General features: G+C 34.9%; 4 protein-coding genes across 4 annotated transcripts; 2 read left to right on the top strand and 2 right to left on the bottom strand.

Annotated features, from left to right (window-relative positions):
* Window positions 1–3881: 3881 nt before the first annotated feature.
* Window positions 3882–6672, top strand: LOC114418351 (GDSL esterase/lipase At4g01130-like). Its single transcript, XM_028383651.1, has 5 exons — window positions 3882–4223; window positions 4641–4850; window positions 4949–5124; window positions 5382–5652; window positions 6059–6672. Exons 1-5 carry the CDS (start codon window positions 3959–3961, stop codon window positions 6301–6303), a joined length of 1167 nt encoding a protein of 388 aa, XP_028239452.1. The 5' UTR covers window positions 3882–3958; the 3' UTR covers window positions 6304–6672.
* A 570-nt stretch (window positions 6673–7242) lies between these two features.
* LOC114418353 lies at window positions 7243–9298 on the bottom strand. The gene has a single exon (XM_028383653.1). The coding sequence runs from the start codon at window positions 8235–8237 to the stop codon at window positions 7350–7352; it is 888 nt and encodes a 295-aa protein (XP_028239454.1). The 5' UTR covers window positions 8238–9298; the 3' UTR covers window positions 7243–7349.
* Window positions 9299–10693: 1395 nt separating this feature from the next.
* LOC114418355 (protein CURVATURE THYLAKOID 1A, chloroplastic-like) lies at window positions 10694–13776 on the bottom strand. The gene is made up of 5 exons (XM_028383656.1): window positions 13531–13776; window positions 11811–11905; window positions 11462–11569; window positions 11277–11348; window positions 10694–11030 (listed from the first exon to the last, which is right to left on the bottom strand). Exons 1-5 carry the CDS (start codon window positions 13679–13681, stop codon window positions 10965–10967), a joined length of 492 nt encoding a protein of 163 aa, XP_028239457.1. The 5' UTR covers window positions 13682–13776; the 3' UTR covers window positions 10694–10964.
* A 782-nt stretch (window positions 13777–14558) lies between these two features.
* On the top strand, window positions 14559–15694 carry LOC114418354. The gene has a single exon (XM_028383655.1). It carries the CDS (start codon window positions 14668–14670, stop codon window positions 15385–15387), a length of 720 nt encoding a protein of 239 aa, XP_028239456.1. The 5' UTR covers window positions 14559–14667; the 3' UTR covers window positions 15388–15694.
* Window positions 15695–18460: the final 2766 nt, after the last annotated feature.

Below are 18460 nucleotides of genomic sequence, written 5' to 3' on the forward strand. Positions count from 1 at the left end.
ATTTTGCAACTTACATGCCATGTTCGGTTGTGAAGCTGAAAAACCAGGAGGCATTTTCATGAACACTTCTTCATGCAAATCTCCATGCAGAAATGCATTGTGCACATCCATTTGGTGAAGTTTCCAAACTTTTGTTGTTGCTACTGCTAAGACAGTACGCACTGTGACAATTTTAGCAACTGGTGCGAATGTCTTAGTGTAGTTGATCCCTTCTACTTGATGATTACCAACTATAACTAATCAGGCTTTAAAACGTTCAATTGTCCCATCCGAGTGATAACTTATGCGGTACACCTATTTGCACCCAAGAGCTTTCTTTTCGGGTGGTAGTCGCTGCATAGTCCACGTACGATTTTGCTTAAGAGCTTGAATCTCAGATTGCATTGTTTCTCTTCAGCGAGCATCTTTCACTGCCTCATGGAAATTGAGTGGTTATTTTTCTGCAATAATAGTTGCAAGGAAATGTCTATGTGGCAAATAAATTTTTTCACACTTCGTAATGCGTGATAGGATAGGGCGTACCTAAAAAAATGAGATTGAACTTATGAATGAGTAGAAGGACTCAACTTTTGAATCATGTGTATGACGTAGCCTTGCAACCAAGTGGATGGATATTTGACACGACAATCATGCCCCAGTGGTTCATTCTCATCGTGAGCATTTGGGATCTGTATATCTCGAGGTTTTGGAAACACAGTAGTATCTGTTACAACAACTTCTGTAGTGTCAATACCCCCTTATCATCAACAATATGTTATGTGGATGACTTATTTTGATTGACTGCTCTGTCGTCAATTTGATTCTCCAGATCAATTTTGTCAATGATGGAGATTGATGAAGTTGATGTAATTTCAGTGTGATGAAATGAAAATTGGTTTTCAAAGAAAATAAAATCTCAATGACAAACATAGGGATTCATTTAGGATAGACTCTGATACCATGTAAAAAAATGATCTAGATGTTTTTTATTTCTCAAGGAGCCATTGTTTATATACAAAAGTGTGTACATGCTATTCCTCTTAAAATTATATCCATCTACCAATTATACATGTGCATAATTATTATACAACTCTAAATAACTATTAACGAAATCAACTCTGATTTACACATTAAAAGATTACTAAATATAACTAATTTTCAAATATAACTTAATACATTAAAACAATACGTTTTATTACACCCATTAAGAAAAAATGAGTCATAAAACTATCGCTTATGAGATATGCAAAATAATATATATAAATAATAAATGATCACAAAAATCAGTTTGCTCAAATATATTGAGATAAAAATCACTAATTATAACATCAATATTAGGAGATAAAAAAATGATACACTTTTTTTTAATAAGTCCATAAATTATACTTTATTTTATCTTATCTTAATATATATTCTTTCTTTTTTTGAAATACAGAGAATGATAAGATGAGTAATGCGTTGTTATAATAATAAATGAATCATCATTAAACTTTGACATATTGGGAACACGTAAGAGACAAACTTTGACCGTTGATTAGCTGGCGAGGATGCGATTTTCGCGGTGGAGTTCGCCTATGACGTGGTGCCCAATGCCTTCGCTTCCAGCTACCGACAAAATGACGTGTCCCCGCATTCTCATGCTCTTTACTACGCACGTTACACACTGTGGGCCCCACCACACTTTTCTACCGGACCATTTTGCCCCTACCCGCCGCTCTCTGTGTTGAGTCATGCCTCTTTTTTCCGTCTGTTCACATTTGCGGATGTGGTAGCATTATTGTTAAGACTATGTCATCTTAACTAATAATCACATTCGTTGCTGTCTAAATATTTCACAAATATTAACCAGCGTCTTAAATATTATTTAGTAAATTAAAAAAATATTTTTATTTGGATATATAAAATTATATTATTTATGATTTTTATTTTTTTTAAAGTTTCTTAAAAACTTCCTCAATTTCAAAATAACGTTTATTTATCCGTTAAAAAATTATTTTTGATATATATCAGTTATATATAATGATTTGAAAAGAACTTTATGAAAATGAGTTCTACCTAGATTAAAAATAAACAAATTCATATACGATGCAACAGGTGTTGTATGAATGTAACCAAGAATGTGATGATGTCTCTCGTAATTGGACAGTTGAATGATACATGGAACCATATCAAAACATCAATGACGTGACATATTACCTGAATTTATTTTAATTTTATATTTAATTTTTTTAAAAAAAATCCTACACCCATTTTTTCCCTTCCTTCTTCCTCGTTCTTTCCCACTTTTCTCAGATCTAGAGAAAAAATGGGTACCACCCCAAGCCAGAACATTCAACAAATCAAAAAACGCAACCCAGATTCAAGACAGATCCAAATAAAAAAGGCAAACGCAAGCCTCTGTCCCTTCCTCTTCGTGCTCCGCATCTCCGACGCGCCCGAAATCGACGAGGTAGCCATTAAACGTGCAGATCTGCTAGGTAGCTATCAGAACACTAAGGAATCCACTTAGATCTGTTTCAGTCGAACCCAATATGGTGTTGCGAAACAGATCTGAATGGATTCCTCTGTTCCAACGAATGTCGTCAGCCGATGAAGGCCGGCAGTGCCGTGGTCTATCCGGAGGTGAAGGCCTTTGTTGTGGCGGCGGTATAGTGGAGACTGGAGACATGGCGACGGCAACGTGGTATGGTTGCTTACGGTGGAGAGGTGATGGTTCGCAGTGATGGCAAATAGAAGGAGAGGGGCAGGTAGAAAGATAAGCATAAAAAAAAAAAGAAAATAAAAAATGCAAAATATTTGAGCCATGAAAATTAGAAAGAATCCAACGGTGAAGGTTTCATACCCATGGTCCAAGCAAGAAAACTTACGTGTCATCACGTCTTAAATGAAGACTTCATAATGATAAAAATTTCCCACAAATTTTTTGAAGTTTCATGTGTTAAATGAAGACTTAATAATGATAAAAATTTCTCACACTTGAAATTTCAAGACTTACTAGAATTATTTTTTTTTTAGGAATTAGTTGTGAAATTTTGATATATTTATGAAATCTCTATATTTAAGCCTAAAAATAAAAAAAAAGGTCAAAATTTGAGTGTTTTTTAGTATAAGATTACATTCTATATTCTACAGATTACATTGGGCTGGCCCGGCCCGACAAGTCTATTTATGGTACTGGGTAAAACTAGTTTTCTCATGTTCTAGTTATACCAACAAGCGTATCATCTCTCCAAATAAAAATTGAATTATATGCTGAAATGATGTGGATGTTTTCGCGAAGCGAAAAACGTAAATGCACTTTTCATCTCTCGTTAATTGAACTCTCTAAGTATGCACAATTTATAAGTTACGAAGGCTAGAGATATACCTATGATTTGACAAAGCATATATTACATTCCAGCAAACACAAAAAAAAAAGACGAAGGCTACTACATAGCCTCTAGTTTGTATATGCTATAACTAGTCTCATGCTGTCATCATATTGGGCAATGATCACTTTCCCAGAAGAGAAGTAGGTTGAAGTGTTGAGAAATCCACATATATATATACTACAAGTTACACAATCTAAATTCTAAACCATGTAGTGTATCAGTTAATTAGTCAACATTGGTATACTTAACTGAACGATTTAGCTTCCAATATATAAATAGAAAATGGCCCTATAATTTAATATAATGTCATTCTCCTCGATCTCCTTTCAACATAAATAGATTTTGCAGAACTTTAGAGTTCTGAGTAAAAAGATAAATAATTTCTTGAATCATATGAATTTATATGTTGGAAGCTTTTAGCTCTTTATATGTATAGTAGGTAACTATCAGCAATCCGTTTGTTAACTAGTCAACTTTAGAACAACTGATTCAGTGCTTGGCCTTATCTTCAGAATATGCATGCAGTTCATATAATACGGATCTCTCATTGCTACCTTTAACAGCATTAGCCTCTGGAAGCACTTGATCAAGAGTGAAAAACAAAAAAAATGATGGGTACCCTTAAGGTGTCCAACAGTAGTTTATACATATTTTCGAAGTTCCTAGTAATTTGTATGGTGATGATATCTTCTTTGGTTGATTCAAGTTATTCCTTGTGTGATTTTGAGGCAATCTTCAATTTCGGGGATTCAAATTCGGATACGGGTGGGTTTCATACAAGCTTTCCAGCACAACCTGGTCCCTATGGAATGACGTACTTCAAAAAACCAGTGGGGCGTTCTTCTGATGGAAGGCTCATTGTTGATTTTCTCGGTAATGGACCTATTGTTATAGCATTTTGAGTTGCATGTTTCTTATTTTTAACTTATCTATTAGAGCTTAATAGACATCTATTCTTAATGTAAACTTTATTAGTTTAATTATGCTCTGTTAACATAAAAAGTAGTATTACGCCACAAACTAATCAATCATAAAGTCTGGTAAAAGTTAATAAATTTATGTGATAAATTATCAGTGTAAAAATTCTTTACATCATTTGTGTATGAACTATTTGAAGTTTATGCTCACAATTTAATTAGAAATCATTGTTGTTACGACTTTTAAGATGATTCAGCAAACTTATGGTACATAATAACAATTGAATAAAATGTAAAGATCCTTCAGCTTGTCATAGATATATTATTGATTCTATTAAATATTTGATATGTTATTTTTGTGTTGAACATGCAGCTCAGGGTCTTGGATTGCCATATTTGAGCCCATATCTGCAGTCAATTGGATCGGACTATACTCATGGGGTTAACTTTGCATCTTCGGCCTCCACTGTGATTCCGCCCACAACTTCCTTCTTTGTCAGTGGGCTAAGTCCATTTTCCCTCTCTGTTCAACTCAGGCAAATGGAGCAATTCAAAGCCAAAGTTGATGAATTTCATCAACCAGGTACACAAAAATGTTACTAGAAACTTGAATGTGTTTTTATAATAATAATAATAATAATAATAATAATGTACTCACCTACATCTACATGTCTTACACAGGAACAAGGATATCATCTGGAACGAAAATTCCTTCACCGGATATATTTGGAAAGGCCCTTTACACGTTCTATATTGGCCAAAATGATTTCACTTCCAAAATAGCAGCCACTGGTGGTATTGATGCAGTGAGGGGCACCCTTCCTCACATCGTTTTACAAATTAATGCTGCTATCAAGGTTTGACTATATCAAGCATGTTATGTAATCATATTTTAGACGATATTTTTGACTTTTCGTGGTATATTCATTCATTCAGGTTGGCACATTATTAACATATGAGGTCAAATTATGTATGACATGTCAGACTATTTTAATGATGCATTTTTAATACTAGTTCAAGAAAGTTTCACACCATTAGAATAGTAATTAAAAAAATTAAGCATGATTTATTTATTTATTTCCAATTTTTGTACTGATGCAATTTCTCTTTTTAGGAGCTATATGCACAAGGGGGGCGTAGATTTATGGTATTCAATCTTGGTCCTGTGGGATGCTATCCTGGATACTTGGTGGAGCTTCCTCATGCTACTTCTGACTATGATGAGTTTGGATGCATGGCTTCTTACAACAATGCTGTAAATGATTATAACAAACTGTTGAAATATACATTGAGTCTAACCAGAGAAAGTTTAGTAGATGCTTCCCTTATTTACGTGGACACCAACTCTGCTCTCTTGGAGCTCTTTCACCACCCCACATTTTATGGTACAAGCACCTTCCCTTGGCTTGTTTAGTTTAGCAATGATCTTATGAATGCTCCTTATGAATTACTGTCATACACATACACCCTTTTAGCCATTATTCACCAAAAATATTAGCACTCTTACAGGATTGTCTAAAGTAATCTTAATTGTTGATGAGAAAATTAACAATTGATATTTCGATACATTTATGTTTCGTCATACATGTACGCGTGACGGTGGATTTTCTCATAAATGATTGAAATTACTTATACATGATTGTGATTATGCACGAAATCAATTATATTACCAAGTGCCATATGCTGCAAGTGCTATTGTTAATTATTATGAACTTGATATTTATACACCAACCATACTGATTCCACATGCGTAGTGCTGATTTCTGGTTTCAATTTGTTTTCTTGGAGCAGGACTAAAGTATAGTACCAGAACATGTTGTGGGTATGGAGGCGGTGTGTACAACTTTAACCCTAAAATTTTGTGTGGCCATATGCTAGCAAGTGCTTGTGATGAACCCCACAGCTATGTGAGCTGGGATGGCATCCATTTCACGGAAGCAGCGAACAAGATTGTTGCACATGCCATTCTAAATGGTTCTCTTTTTGATCCCCCTTTCCCTCTTCATGAACATTGTGATCTCCAACCTATTGGTTGATCCAATGCTTGCGGCTAGGGAGGGGTCTTTCTTCTTTACCAATTAAACTATTTTGAAATGCTCAGCCATCATATTGTTAAATAATGTTTTTGATTTTTGGGGTGTCACTTTCATGCTTGTGTGTAATAGTTTGAACAAAAACATGGTACTTGTTGGTAGCATTACAATTTGATGAAAAACAAAAATCATATACAAGTTCAAGTTAAGCTTTGATAAATTTCTGAAAGTGCTGAACTAATTGGGGTTCAGAGTTGTCCTATCTTCCTAGAAAGATTGTTATATGTTGTAATGTTTTTTATTTGAGTATTCACAAAAAAAAAATGTTTTGATTTGAGTTCCAATAAAAATTCCATCAGATTTGAGTTCTAATGATTGTCATATTTGTCAATTTATGAACACTTAAGGGCGTGAAAGACAAAAACCAAGCTGCAACATCTTTGGTACTTCGTGCGAATAGATGTGGCAATCTTGGTCGAAGAGACCTCTTTTAAAATTCATAATTCCTAGGAAATTCTTGTCTAAGTAATATTAAACTAAATGGCTAGAAGCATTACAGCGCAGCCAAGCAGGGACTTCCAATTTGGTATAATAAAAAAAATTAAAGAAATGTAAATGCTCAGAAGAGCCAAGTTTGCCGTCCAGCATATAATGCAAAACCACTGTTTGTATTTGTTTTTAATAACCAACCTGCACAGCTAGTGCAAATATATAGACAAGAGAGAAGAATACAAAGGGGGTGGTAGGGTGTGACCTGTGAATTAAAAAAAATTCGTTATCTGTGCATAAATTCCTAATAAAGAAATTTAAGTGAAAACAAAACGTGACATCAAAGTGCTATTGACACCTATGATGATGACTATATAAGTTTATATATTAATATATAAATGCTAAATTTGTTTTAAGCTGTACTGAACAATTGTTTTGTTGAGAAGGATCAAATTCAAAACAAACGAAATTTGTGTACTTATTCATTTGCATGAAGTAAATCAAATACTACAAGAGAGAAAGGAAGAAAACTGGATCACCAACTACTAATGAATGGCATCTTAATTCTCAAGAGTTGGTTGGGTTCTAAGCATTGAAGCTGATGGCAATTTAGTTTCTCCTATCCAAAATGTATCAAAAAGCTCACCCCCTTCTGAATTTCTCTCCATTTTTCTTATTCTTCTCTTCTTGGCCTCCTTAACTAAAGCTAGCAAGATCAAAACCAATATGACCAACCCAACAAAACCTATTACAAATCCCAACACCCACCATTTGGTAAATCTCTTGCTATGGCTCCGGGAATTAGGTTCTTTTGGGGAAGGAAATGATGGAACTACAAGAGTGTAGTGCCCTTGGCTATATACTTCACAGACATATGGCTCAGTCATGTTTTTGAATTTCACCAACTCACCAGCACTGAACTCGGCACAAATTGGTGTGTCATTTTTCCTATGTTGACCAACATGCGGAAACCGAATTCTGATGGGGTCACCATGGGTGGTAAAGTTAATCTTCTCATCTACCAATACTTTTTCTGAAGAATTGTAAGCCATAACACCAAAAACTGGAGCCACTATTGTGTGGTTAGGCACATTGAAATAATGAGAAGACCAATTGCCCAAGTTTTCAAACAAAATAGTTATTCTCTTCTCATTAGGCTGCGGTAGAATCCGCGGCGGAAGACTGAAGAAACTATAATTCATTCCTCTTGACCATAAAGAGAATCTGTGCAATCTAACAACTGAAACTTCCATGCCTGTGAAGTTAGAAGGAAGGGAAACATTGTATACAACACCTGTTCTAGGCCTTTCTGTCTCTTTGTTTGCTTGTTTGCAAAGAAAGTCATCTAATGATTCATGGTCGTAATAAGACTGTGAGCCACCTACCAAACATGACAAAAACAAAGACAATGTTAACAATGTAACTTGCCACCATCTATGGAGCCCCATGAATGTCACCCCAGAAGCCTTCTTCTGTCTCTAGTGCTGAATTCTTCAATGGCTTTCATGGAAATCCATGGATGAACCAAACCCATTGAAGCTTCTATCATGCAGTAATATTTCCACTAATCATCAGTGGAAGGACAAGTTTTCTCACTACAGGCACAAACTATGATTTTTTTCCTTCTGATTTGATTATAGAGAGAGACAAATATTAATGAAATGAAACTCACAATCAGAATCCTTCCCTAACCAAGTACTATGGCAGACTTTGGTTGAGAAGGTATATATAAGAGATCAGAATCTCCTTGAAACACTTGGCTTTATTTCTCTTCCCTCTTCCTACAATGAGAGTTTCTTATAACACAGATGAAGAATACTATAAAGATTCCTTAATAATGATGTAATGAAGTGGTTGAGAAGTTAAACCTGTACCACCTTATACAAATGATTAGGTTCCCAAAGGGGAAGAGAACAAGGGTCTGAATTCTTCAACTCTTGTTATGTATGTGGAGATTCTATTGGAGTTTCTTGTGCCTAGAAATGAGGTGTATGTGGCTGTGGGGAAATTAATGAGGCGATGAAATATGAGTTAAGATGTTGTATTGTAATGACATTGGTCAGCAAATGAAAAGGGGCATGGAACCTTTCAGAGTTGGTGATGCCTAATGGGGTGGTGTTAATTTTGTTATTCAATGCCTGTCATTATTTATTAGATTCTTCAACGACAAGGGTATTTTTTTAGGTCCATATTTTTGGTCCGTTCTTGCATTCTATTTAGAGTTTTTGGTCAAGGGATAAAGGGAAAAAAAATGAGTTGGTAATCAACTGTGCCAACGAGGACTTAGTTGGAGCAATCCCATACAATACAAGGGGTGGAAGTCATGCATCCCCAATGCCTATTTTAGGCAAATGATTCGTTGGGGTGGCAATTTAGTTGGTGAGTTTTAAATGATAAGTTAATTTTGTTGTCATTTGTCAATGTGTAATTAGTGTGGTGAGGTTGAACTTGTACAAAACTATTTTTTTAAAAAATGTTTTTGCAAAATTCTTATATTAAACTCTCCAATTTTACCTTAAAAAAAAACTCCAATTTCTAGAATGGTTTAATATTTAAGACAGCATGTAAGGACGAATTAGAATTATGACGTAATATTGCATCTTGGAACCACTTTTTTCATGTCAAATTATGTAAAAGACATTACATGTTTGATTTCCTATTAAAAGAGTTCAAATTGATTTTAGATCTTGAATTGATTCCAAATTTAAATAATTTTAAATGATTTTTGTGTTGGATAAAAAAATATTATACTAAATTTTATAATAAAAAAATTTAGACATAAATCACCTTATTTAAAAATCAATTTTATAAAATTAATTTCATTCAAAAATGATTTTACCAACTCTCATTCAAACATGTTCTGCATCGTATGTTTGGATCTGAGTCCAATATTCATCTTTAAAAGAAAATCCACACCAAAATTGATGAAACGTCGAAGATGCAAGAAAGGAACTAAAATAATTTTGCAATCAGACAAACAAAATTTCATTTTTTTTACAAAATTCCATTTGCAGATTTGCCCCATGTAAACCCATGTCTAAGGAAGGAAAATGTCAAAATCCAAACATGCTACACTATTTAGAGAAGAGATTTTGACAAAAATAAACTATAGGTTAAAGGTTTCAGTTTTAAAATTTAAAATTTTAACAAAAGAAGCACAATTACAGATTATGCTCTTTAAAATAAAATGCCAGAACCACCAATCTTGTCAATCCAAAGAGGAAGTCTACATTCTAATGATGACAAAGGCCGTTCGAACTCCAAGTCACATCCAGCTCACGTATAAAAACTTTGTTAATGTGATCTAAGAATGGTTTCATTTGTGTACAGCCACTAATAGTAAATACTACTAGTATTTGATAAGTTATTTAATATAGTAGGCTACACTTTTTTCTCTGTATAAATACTTAAATTACACAGCCTTTCCTTTACACTCACCTTTACCGGAGCGGAGAGGAAGGTAAATAAGATAATTTTTCTTTGTTACATTCAACATTATCGGTAAGTTATTCTTAAACCTCTGCTGTCAAATTCGAGAAGTTAGAAGGTGAAGTTAAATTTTTGGATAAAATTTCAAAAGTAATGACGTGTTTTAAAACTTCATTTTCTTAAGTCCTAAAATCGATGATAGTGTACAAAATTTACTGTTGATGACATTCAAAGTTGTTATATTAGGATTTTGAAGTTAAAGGGGAAGAACCTGTAATTTAGTCATCTATCATATCAAGGAGGAGAGTATACTTTAGCTTAAATTTTATTTTATCAAAAAACAATTTAATAGTTTGTTTATATCAGAGAAAAGCACAGGTCAGAACCAATCCGATTATTTTGATCTAATTACCTTATTGCAAGGTGATCTTTCAATCTATCATGGTCAAGACACAGAAGCAATTGGTCCGATATATGATATTTCCGTGTTCTATACTCATATATGACTTAAATTTCTTATACAGTGAGGAAGTGAAAGGATAATGGTTTCCATTCAGAGCCATATACATAAAATTTGCTACATTATTTTTAACAATGAAATGGGTTCATTACAGGGGCAATACAGGTTGAGAGGAATTCTATTCTACTCCAAGGGATACATATGACTCTTATACAGGGGATAACAGCACAACAAAAACAAATGGTGCTCAGAAGATAAACTTGACTTGATACCTGCTAACACCACTCTATTCAGTTCCAGTAATTTTCTTCTTCAGTGATTCAATGTCTGTAGCTAGCTCCTTCCTGCTAGACTGTATAGAAAGAAATACATATAAATTACTTATAAGATGTACACCGAATAAGGCATGTGTTGTGGAAGTAGAAAAGGGTAAGTGGATCCCATGGAACAAAAGAAGTGATCATTCAATACAAAAATATTGACACCAATGTAATCTCAAAGCTTGATATACACAAAACCACCACTTATGTCCATACAACAAAACATGTTAGATTCTAAAATCTAAAATAGTAAAGTATTGGTGATGTATTTTACTTACCTTAAACAGAAGGTATCGGTAGACAAACCATCCAGTGTATCCAAGCCCTACCAACTCCATAATCTTTGGAAGCTGAAACGTAAATAAGATAATTTCAGATTGGTTAGCCAAGCTTTATATAAAAACCCAAGCATATAATATAATATGGTAGAAGTGAATTATATTCACCAGGAGTGATGGCTTACCAAGGGAACTGAGTTGATGGCGCTCACAAGAATTGACGATAGCCAAATAGCAACTATAGCCCCTCCACCATAAAGAAGTACTGTGGACTTGTTTTCAAGAGCATCCCACTGATAATGATAAATGGAGGATATTATTTCCACTTAGTTAAAACTTAACATACTGTTTGGTTGGAGGGGAGGGGAATGGATAGTAAATAGGGGGAGAAAATCCCTCCCCTCCTTTGAACCAGTCAGTATGTAAACGAAGGATTGGCAAAGAGGAAACTAGAATTGCAAGATCGAGGATTTGCTAAAACGAAGTTCAGGATAAACCAAATTGTTGAAATAAGCCAAGTAGTAAACTTCTTGCCTTTTCCTTCAAATCTGTGAACACCTCATTGGCATCTACTGAGGATGATTCCTCTGAAGAAGCTCTGGTCTGAAGCAGAGAAGATTTTCGGGACACTGAAAAAGTGGAAATAGAAGAAAACAACTAAACGATGAATAAATAAATAAAAACAAAGATATAAAAAGCAATTTGACTAAGCTCAATAAATAGAACATTGAAAATGCAACAAACAGTAAAATATTACTACTCAGGGACACACTAAAACTACAGATACAGAAGGCTTAACCAAGTGTACAACTACAAGACTCTTAGACAAGTATTAAATGTGGTGAGCATTAATAGCTCCATTCACATAGCAGAAACTAGTTTAATTTTCTGGATTAAACTTTGGACTTGGCAAAGTGTATCCACCCCATAAGATGTTTACCACCCTCAATTTTAAAATTCAGAAGTGTTTCAGTTACCCCACAAGACAATGAGCACCACCTTGGACATAAGTTCTAATTGGATAAACTTCCTAATAAGCACTTATAGGAAAAGAAAATAAGAAAGTAAAATGAATTGTGTTACCACTCCTCACTTGATATCTCTGTAGTTTTCTGTTTCTGGGCTCAAGCCCCTTTGTTTTTTAAAGAAAAAAAGTTTCTCACATAAGTTAAAATTAGCCTATACATCAATTAAAACCAGCTTTTGAATAAGTTAAATGACAGCGCTTCTGTATAAGCTTAAGTGTATAAAGTTAATTTTAGCTTATGGGAGAAAATTAGTTTTACCTTATTTTTTTCAATAAAAGCTTTAGTCGAGATGATCAAAACATGGAATAAGTTCAAACTTGAAACAAGGTACAAGACAATCCTAGCTCTCATTTAATCCTCTCTTCCACTTTAGAAATGTAAGAGTAAACTTCAAATAAATAAAGGAGAAAAATTCATATAAGAGGAAACTAGGGGGGAGAGACATACATTATTCCATGAATGAAACAAGATATAAGAGTTGGACAGCAGCTTATTAGTGCTGGAAGGCCTCAAATTAAAAATATAACAATGTTAATAACAATCATACTATCTATGACAAAATAATAAAGCAATTAGTTTGACATGTTTGGTTGAGCTTATTCATAAACACTTCTAGGAGAAGAAAAGAATGAAATGAGCTTCTCCATAAGCTAAAAGTTTAGCTTATGCAATGGAGAAACTCATTTTTTTCTTCTTACTTTCTTCTCCTAGAACCGTTTCTGGGGATGTTTATTCAAACAGGCTCTTCATATTTATTTTTTTTTCTTTTTCATTTTCCTGAGGCATTTCGGCCGAAAGCGATCTTTGCCGGTCTGAAACTAAAATTTGACATCTCACCCAACAAGAATTTGAACGTGGTTCACCACTTGATTGAAGACTAACCTCTAGACTCAACTCCATTAGTAACTCAAACCAAAATCTAATCGAAAATTTTACACCCCATTGTTTAGAGTCACCAAAGTTTAACACCTTTTAATGTCTTAATTTAAGAGGAATGGAAAATTCGAAGATTTTTTTTTTATCCATAGGAATTAACGCACCCAACTTAACCACAAAATGTATGCTAATTTGAAGATTAAAACCCCAAGGAAAATGAAATATAGAAAAAGAACAGAATGCATATTAATTTATAATAATTCAAAATTAGAATTTTTTTTAAAATTGAAATTTTCAAACATGCAAAATAACAAACAAGGAAAAAGAGAAAGAAGGAAATGAAAGAGTACCTGAAAAGTTGTTGAGGGAAGGTGAGAACAAAGTGGTTTTGGTGTTGGAGACGCGAGGAGGGAGAGAAGGCAAAGCAGAGCAGCGGGTAACGTTGGTGGTGGTCGGAATCCTAGGTGGGAGTAGCACCGTCACTGCCGCCGCCGCTGCCATTTTTTTATTATTATGAAAATGTGACGCGTATCACTCTATCTATCCCCAAACCAAAAAATTTGGAACTTTGGTTGGTTTTCCTATACTCCCTTCAAATTCAATAGATATTTATTTAATTGTTTTTAGAGAAAAAAATAAAAATAGAAGGACATGTTGTTTACATTGACTTGTTATCCACTACCATGAGACAATCTAGGACACCGATTCCAACGACTTGACACGTGGAAGAACTTCACTCCCTCATTGGCCACTTCCCTATCTTCAAAATCCACATCCCATTAGCGTATCTACTACTTCTACAGTTCTACGTCACTTACACTCTGACAGGGCATTCATGGGTTTGGCCACTTTTGAACCCGACCCAATTCAACTAAACACAAAAGCACAATGTAGAATTGAAAAAGGAAAATCAATAAACTCTTTTTGTTTAAAGTATATGTTTCGTAAACAATTTTCAAAACTTTCATAAATTTTGAATGAGAAATGTTAAATAGTCTAAGATTATCTTAGAAAACAATCTTTTGAAATAAAAAAAAATGAGAATGGAATCAACACATGTGCTTAATCTACATCCATCACTTTGATTTTTCTGTTTTTAAAAGTACTACTCTTTTCAAAACAATCTTCAGAATTTAATAAATTTTGGATGAGAACCACAATGGTCAGTCAGATTTTTTTATACAGATTAACGACAAAAATCTTACTCTATAATAATAAAATAATTATAAAAATGCTAATTATTTTAAAAAACAGTTTCTAAAACCAAAATTGAGGAGGAAATTAAACACATGCTTTTATTCTACCACCATGATTTGAAATTCTCGAATCTTTCCTGGGCCAGCCCATTGAGGTTTTTCTTTTTGGACCGGCCCATATCCCACTATCACTCCACTCTTCCTCTCTCTTGCCCTACCTCAGAAAGCCACACTCCAAAACCACCACCTTCCCCCGAGAGCACAATCCGCCACCGACCCATCACCGGAACCATGCTCCGCCTCCTAAAGCCGCAACCTTTCCCCTCCGGGTACCACCTCATCCAACGCTGCGCCGTGAGCGGCACCGCAAAGGGCAAAGCGAAGATCAAAGCAGGCCAAGCGCTAAAACGCTCCCGCATCACCACGAAGAAACCCGGATCCGCGACCGCAGGCCCACCTATGTCGCGTGAGCGCCAAGAACGCGAGCGCCTCTACGAACAATGCCTTCAAGCCCCAACTCCTCTCCGCCACCTCACCCAAAAGGAGCGCGAACGCGAAGCGGAGCGCGAGAAATTGGGTCTCATCAGCAAGGATCGGCAGCGAGAAATCGACATGATGAAGCGAAAAGACGACAAATTTAAGGTTTCGGAGAAGCCCACGATTATTGGGACACCTGGGTTGGATTACGTGAGTTTAGGTTTGGTGGATGTGGACAAGTTGCCGAAGTATGATTTGACGGTGGAAGATGGGAGGAGGTTGGCGAAGGAGTATAGTAGGGTTTTGATGAGGAAGCATAGAGCGAGACAGGCTGCGGAGTCCAATCTTTTGAGGATGAAGAAGGAGGCTATTGAGGCTTTGCCTGAGGGGTTGAGAGAGGCTGCTTTGGTTCCTGATTTGGCTCCTTTTCCAGTTAACCGGTTTATGGCGACTCTTACGCCGCCTATTGAGGGTTACATTGAGCAGGTTAGGGAGGCGGCGAATAGGATCAGTGGAAAGGAGAAGATTAGGTGATTTTGTGTTTATGAATTTTGTCCACTGTTGAATGGAATGGATTGGAATAACAAATGTCATTGGTTTGTTGTTGGACTGATTGGAATTGGATGTAATGTGATCAAAATGAAATATATTTAGTTTGATGTTTTTGTTGTTGTTCTTGTTGTTTTGAGAGTTTGTGGAATGGAACTATGGGATGAAACTAACTTACTATTTGTTTAGAGGTTGGGGATGAAATGAAATGAAATGCTGTAAGCTGCTTCGCATTGTTTGAGATTGGATGAAATAAAATGCGATGTGATGATGGTTTTGTTTTCCTTTCCCTCATTTTGAGGTGTTGGATGAAATTAACTGATTATTTTCTAATTTCAGTCTCTGTTCAGTTATTTCCTAAACAATGGATTGGAATGAATTACCTAATAAATGGTATGATGATTTTATTTTATTTCATTACATGGTAGTTTTGCTGTTTCATTTCACCTAGTTTTTAGATGAAAAATTTAAAAAGGATTAGGTTTTGAAGTGTTTGATGTTATCAGGTTATGTTTGAGCTAGTTTATTTTTTGTGAAATTAAGCAGTGTGAAAAAAAATTGAAAAAGAGATGACTAGTGATCAGGAAAAGTTATGTTTGACAACTGACGAAAATCTTGCAGGATGTTATACTCAAAGAAACCTATGATAACTTCTTGTGTGGAGCACACTGGAGTGGAATTTCTCTTAGCTGTTTGCTTGTTTGGAGTGAACATATTGAATGATTAATATTGAGCACTGATATTTAACATCTAAGACAGCAACTTCAAATTTAACTTATTGGAATTGATTATTAAAGAAATTCAACAGTATGTCAAATTAGAAACTTGTGCAAGTGATTCAGTAGTCGGGTGCTAAGGCTGTGTTTGATTTGCTTTCACAGAAATCGTGTTGAATGTGCCCTTGAATGTGTGATTTGTGTAAGATAAACATTCACTAAATGTTGTAAATAATGACAAATGTTGATTAGAAGAGTGATCCTAAATAGAATCAACTAAAAATGCCCTATCAAGGCAGGAAAAAAATTCCACCAAAAGGCTTGGACTTTGTTTTGGTTTATATAGTTTTAAAATTTCATGTTGGCATTTTTGGGTTGATTCATACCATAATCACCTGTAGTTGCTGTTCTCACTTCTGTGTATACAATTTGTGCCGCTTTAAAGCAATTTATGTGATGAGATGTAATGGTAAAACAAGTATAAAACAGATGCAAACAGAATATATTGAATAATACAAACTGATATTTAGTAGTACTGATATCAGTGTGATATCATTGATGTGTACAACTAGCTTGCAGCAGCAGAAGACCAACTTTAGGAGAAAGGTAGGAGACACTAGTAAAAAAGGACCCTTGTCTAACAACTCCACATTTCACCCTTTTTTTTTCTCATTCTATTCTATTCCTTTCAGTTCTCTTCCACTCCTCTTCCACTCATAGTAAAATAGGGGACAAGGGGTATTGAATTGAGAAGGTAAGCAGAAATTACTAACGAGCCTCAGAACTACTTTGAGAAGGGAATCATTCATTGTAAATGAGTATTCTCCTTGTTCATCTCTTCTCTAATGACAGATGCTCATTCTTTCCTCAATTCTCTATTCTTGTCTCACAAAACTCCACTTCTATCACATTCTGCTGTCTACTTATTGAGTCTCTAAACTTTGGAAACAATAACAGAATGGATAAGCCGCCATGTGCTTATTCTTTCCAATTAATTTTGTTCCTTTCTCTCTGTTGATCTAGCATTCCCTTTGCTCATTGCTCCCATCATTGTTCCATAACCAACTAACTTGGGCTCATATGTTTTAATAACAAGAGTAAAATTAGCAGTACGCATTTTGCCAATAAAATTGGCTAGAGCAGCCTTCCCTTCTATCCTGCTTTGAAGCTACTGCAACTTCATATTTTAAAGAAAATCAAGTCATTGACAATTTTTTTTATAAGATGGAATTTTATGGCTCATTTGTTTTCTTCCCTCGTGGTAGTAGCTTTAATAGTCACCTGTCTCTTTTGAAAGTTAAAACAAATTTTAACCATAGCTCTACGCACAAATTTGTTTGAACAGAAGGTTCTTTCAAGTGGCAGAAGCACTCTTTATTGTGGGCAAGCAAGCTATGGATCTTCGATTTTTTTTTTCTTTCTTCCTATATTGTAGCTGAATCTGATAATGTATAGCTTGTCGATACTAAAAATCATGCTGCACAATCGTAGCTTAGAGGAATAATTCATGACGGCAAGTCTCTTTGTATTTTCCTCTTGATATCAATGATGTGAATGACCAAATCATGCTTTCCCCTTATCTTACATTAACCTGAATATTGTAATCTTTTGTGGCCGTTTGTATAATTATGAATTGCTCGATCAATTTAAGCACCTATATCATAAGCCTTAATAACGATCCTATATAAAATAAACTACATCGGAAATGGTGGAACCCATTACAAAACGCCAAATAACGGCTGGGATTGCGGCATCCACCTTTACATGTTCATAACGCCGTTATGGCGGTGCCATTACGGTTACGTGACAACACTGCTCCCAAGACAGAATAATGCAACTATGAAAGACTGCAAAAAGTATTCACAAATTTATAGCCGTCAACACAAACATAACTACTCCAAAACCGTCACAAGAATTACATTCAAACCACACTTCCTGATGACCCTGTATGTTTCTTCTTCTTATGGAAACAAAGACAATGTCCAGGACAGATTCAAACAGTTTTCAATTCAATAATAATAAAAATACAGAGAAAAAGATGAGTAGATCAAAATCAGATTTTCACCCTCAATTTCAACACCCCAAAAGCAAAGACCAAGGTCTTAAAAATATGAGATTTGGTTCCTCTAAATTAAAAAAAAGATGCAGGACTTGTTACGTATGTAAAACCAACCATTGATTTTCTCATCACCTATTGAGATTACTTGCTTTAGAGGATTGCTCACTTTAGAGAACCTGGATCCTAAGAAATTGTGGTTGCAACATCAGAGGTTTTCAAGGTCTTTGCAATTGCAATTGTGACCACATCAGCTGCATTTGTTTGCAATTCTGTATGAAACCCA

This window comes from Glycine soja, chromosome 7 (assembly GCF_004193775.1).
Source record: "Glycine soja cultivar W05 chromosome 7, ASM419377v2, whole genome shotgun sequence".
In the NCBI taxonomy this organism is placed as follows: Eukaryota; Viridiplantae; Streptophyta; class Magnoliopsida; order Fabales; family Fabaceae; genus Glycine; species Glycine soja.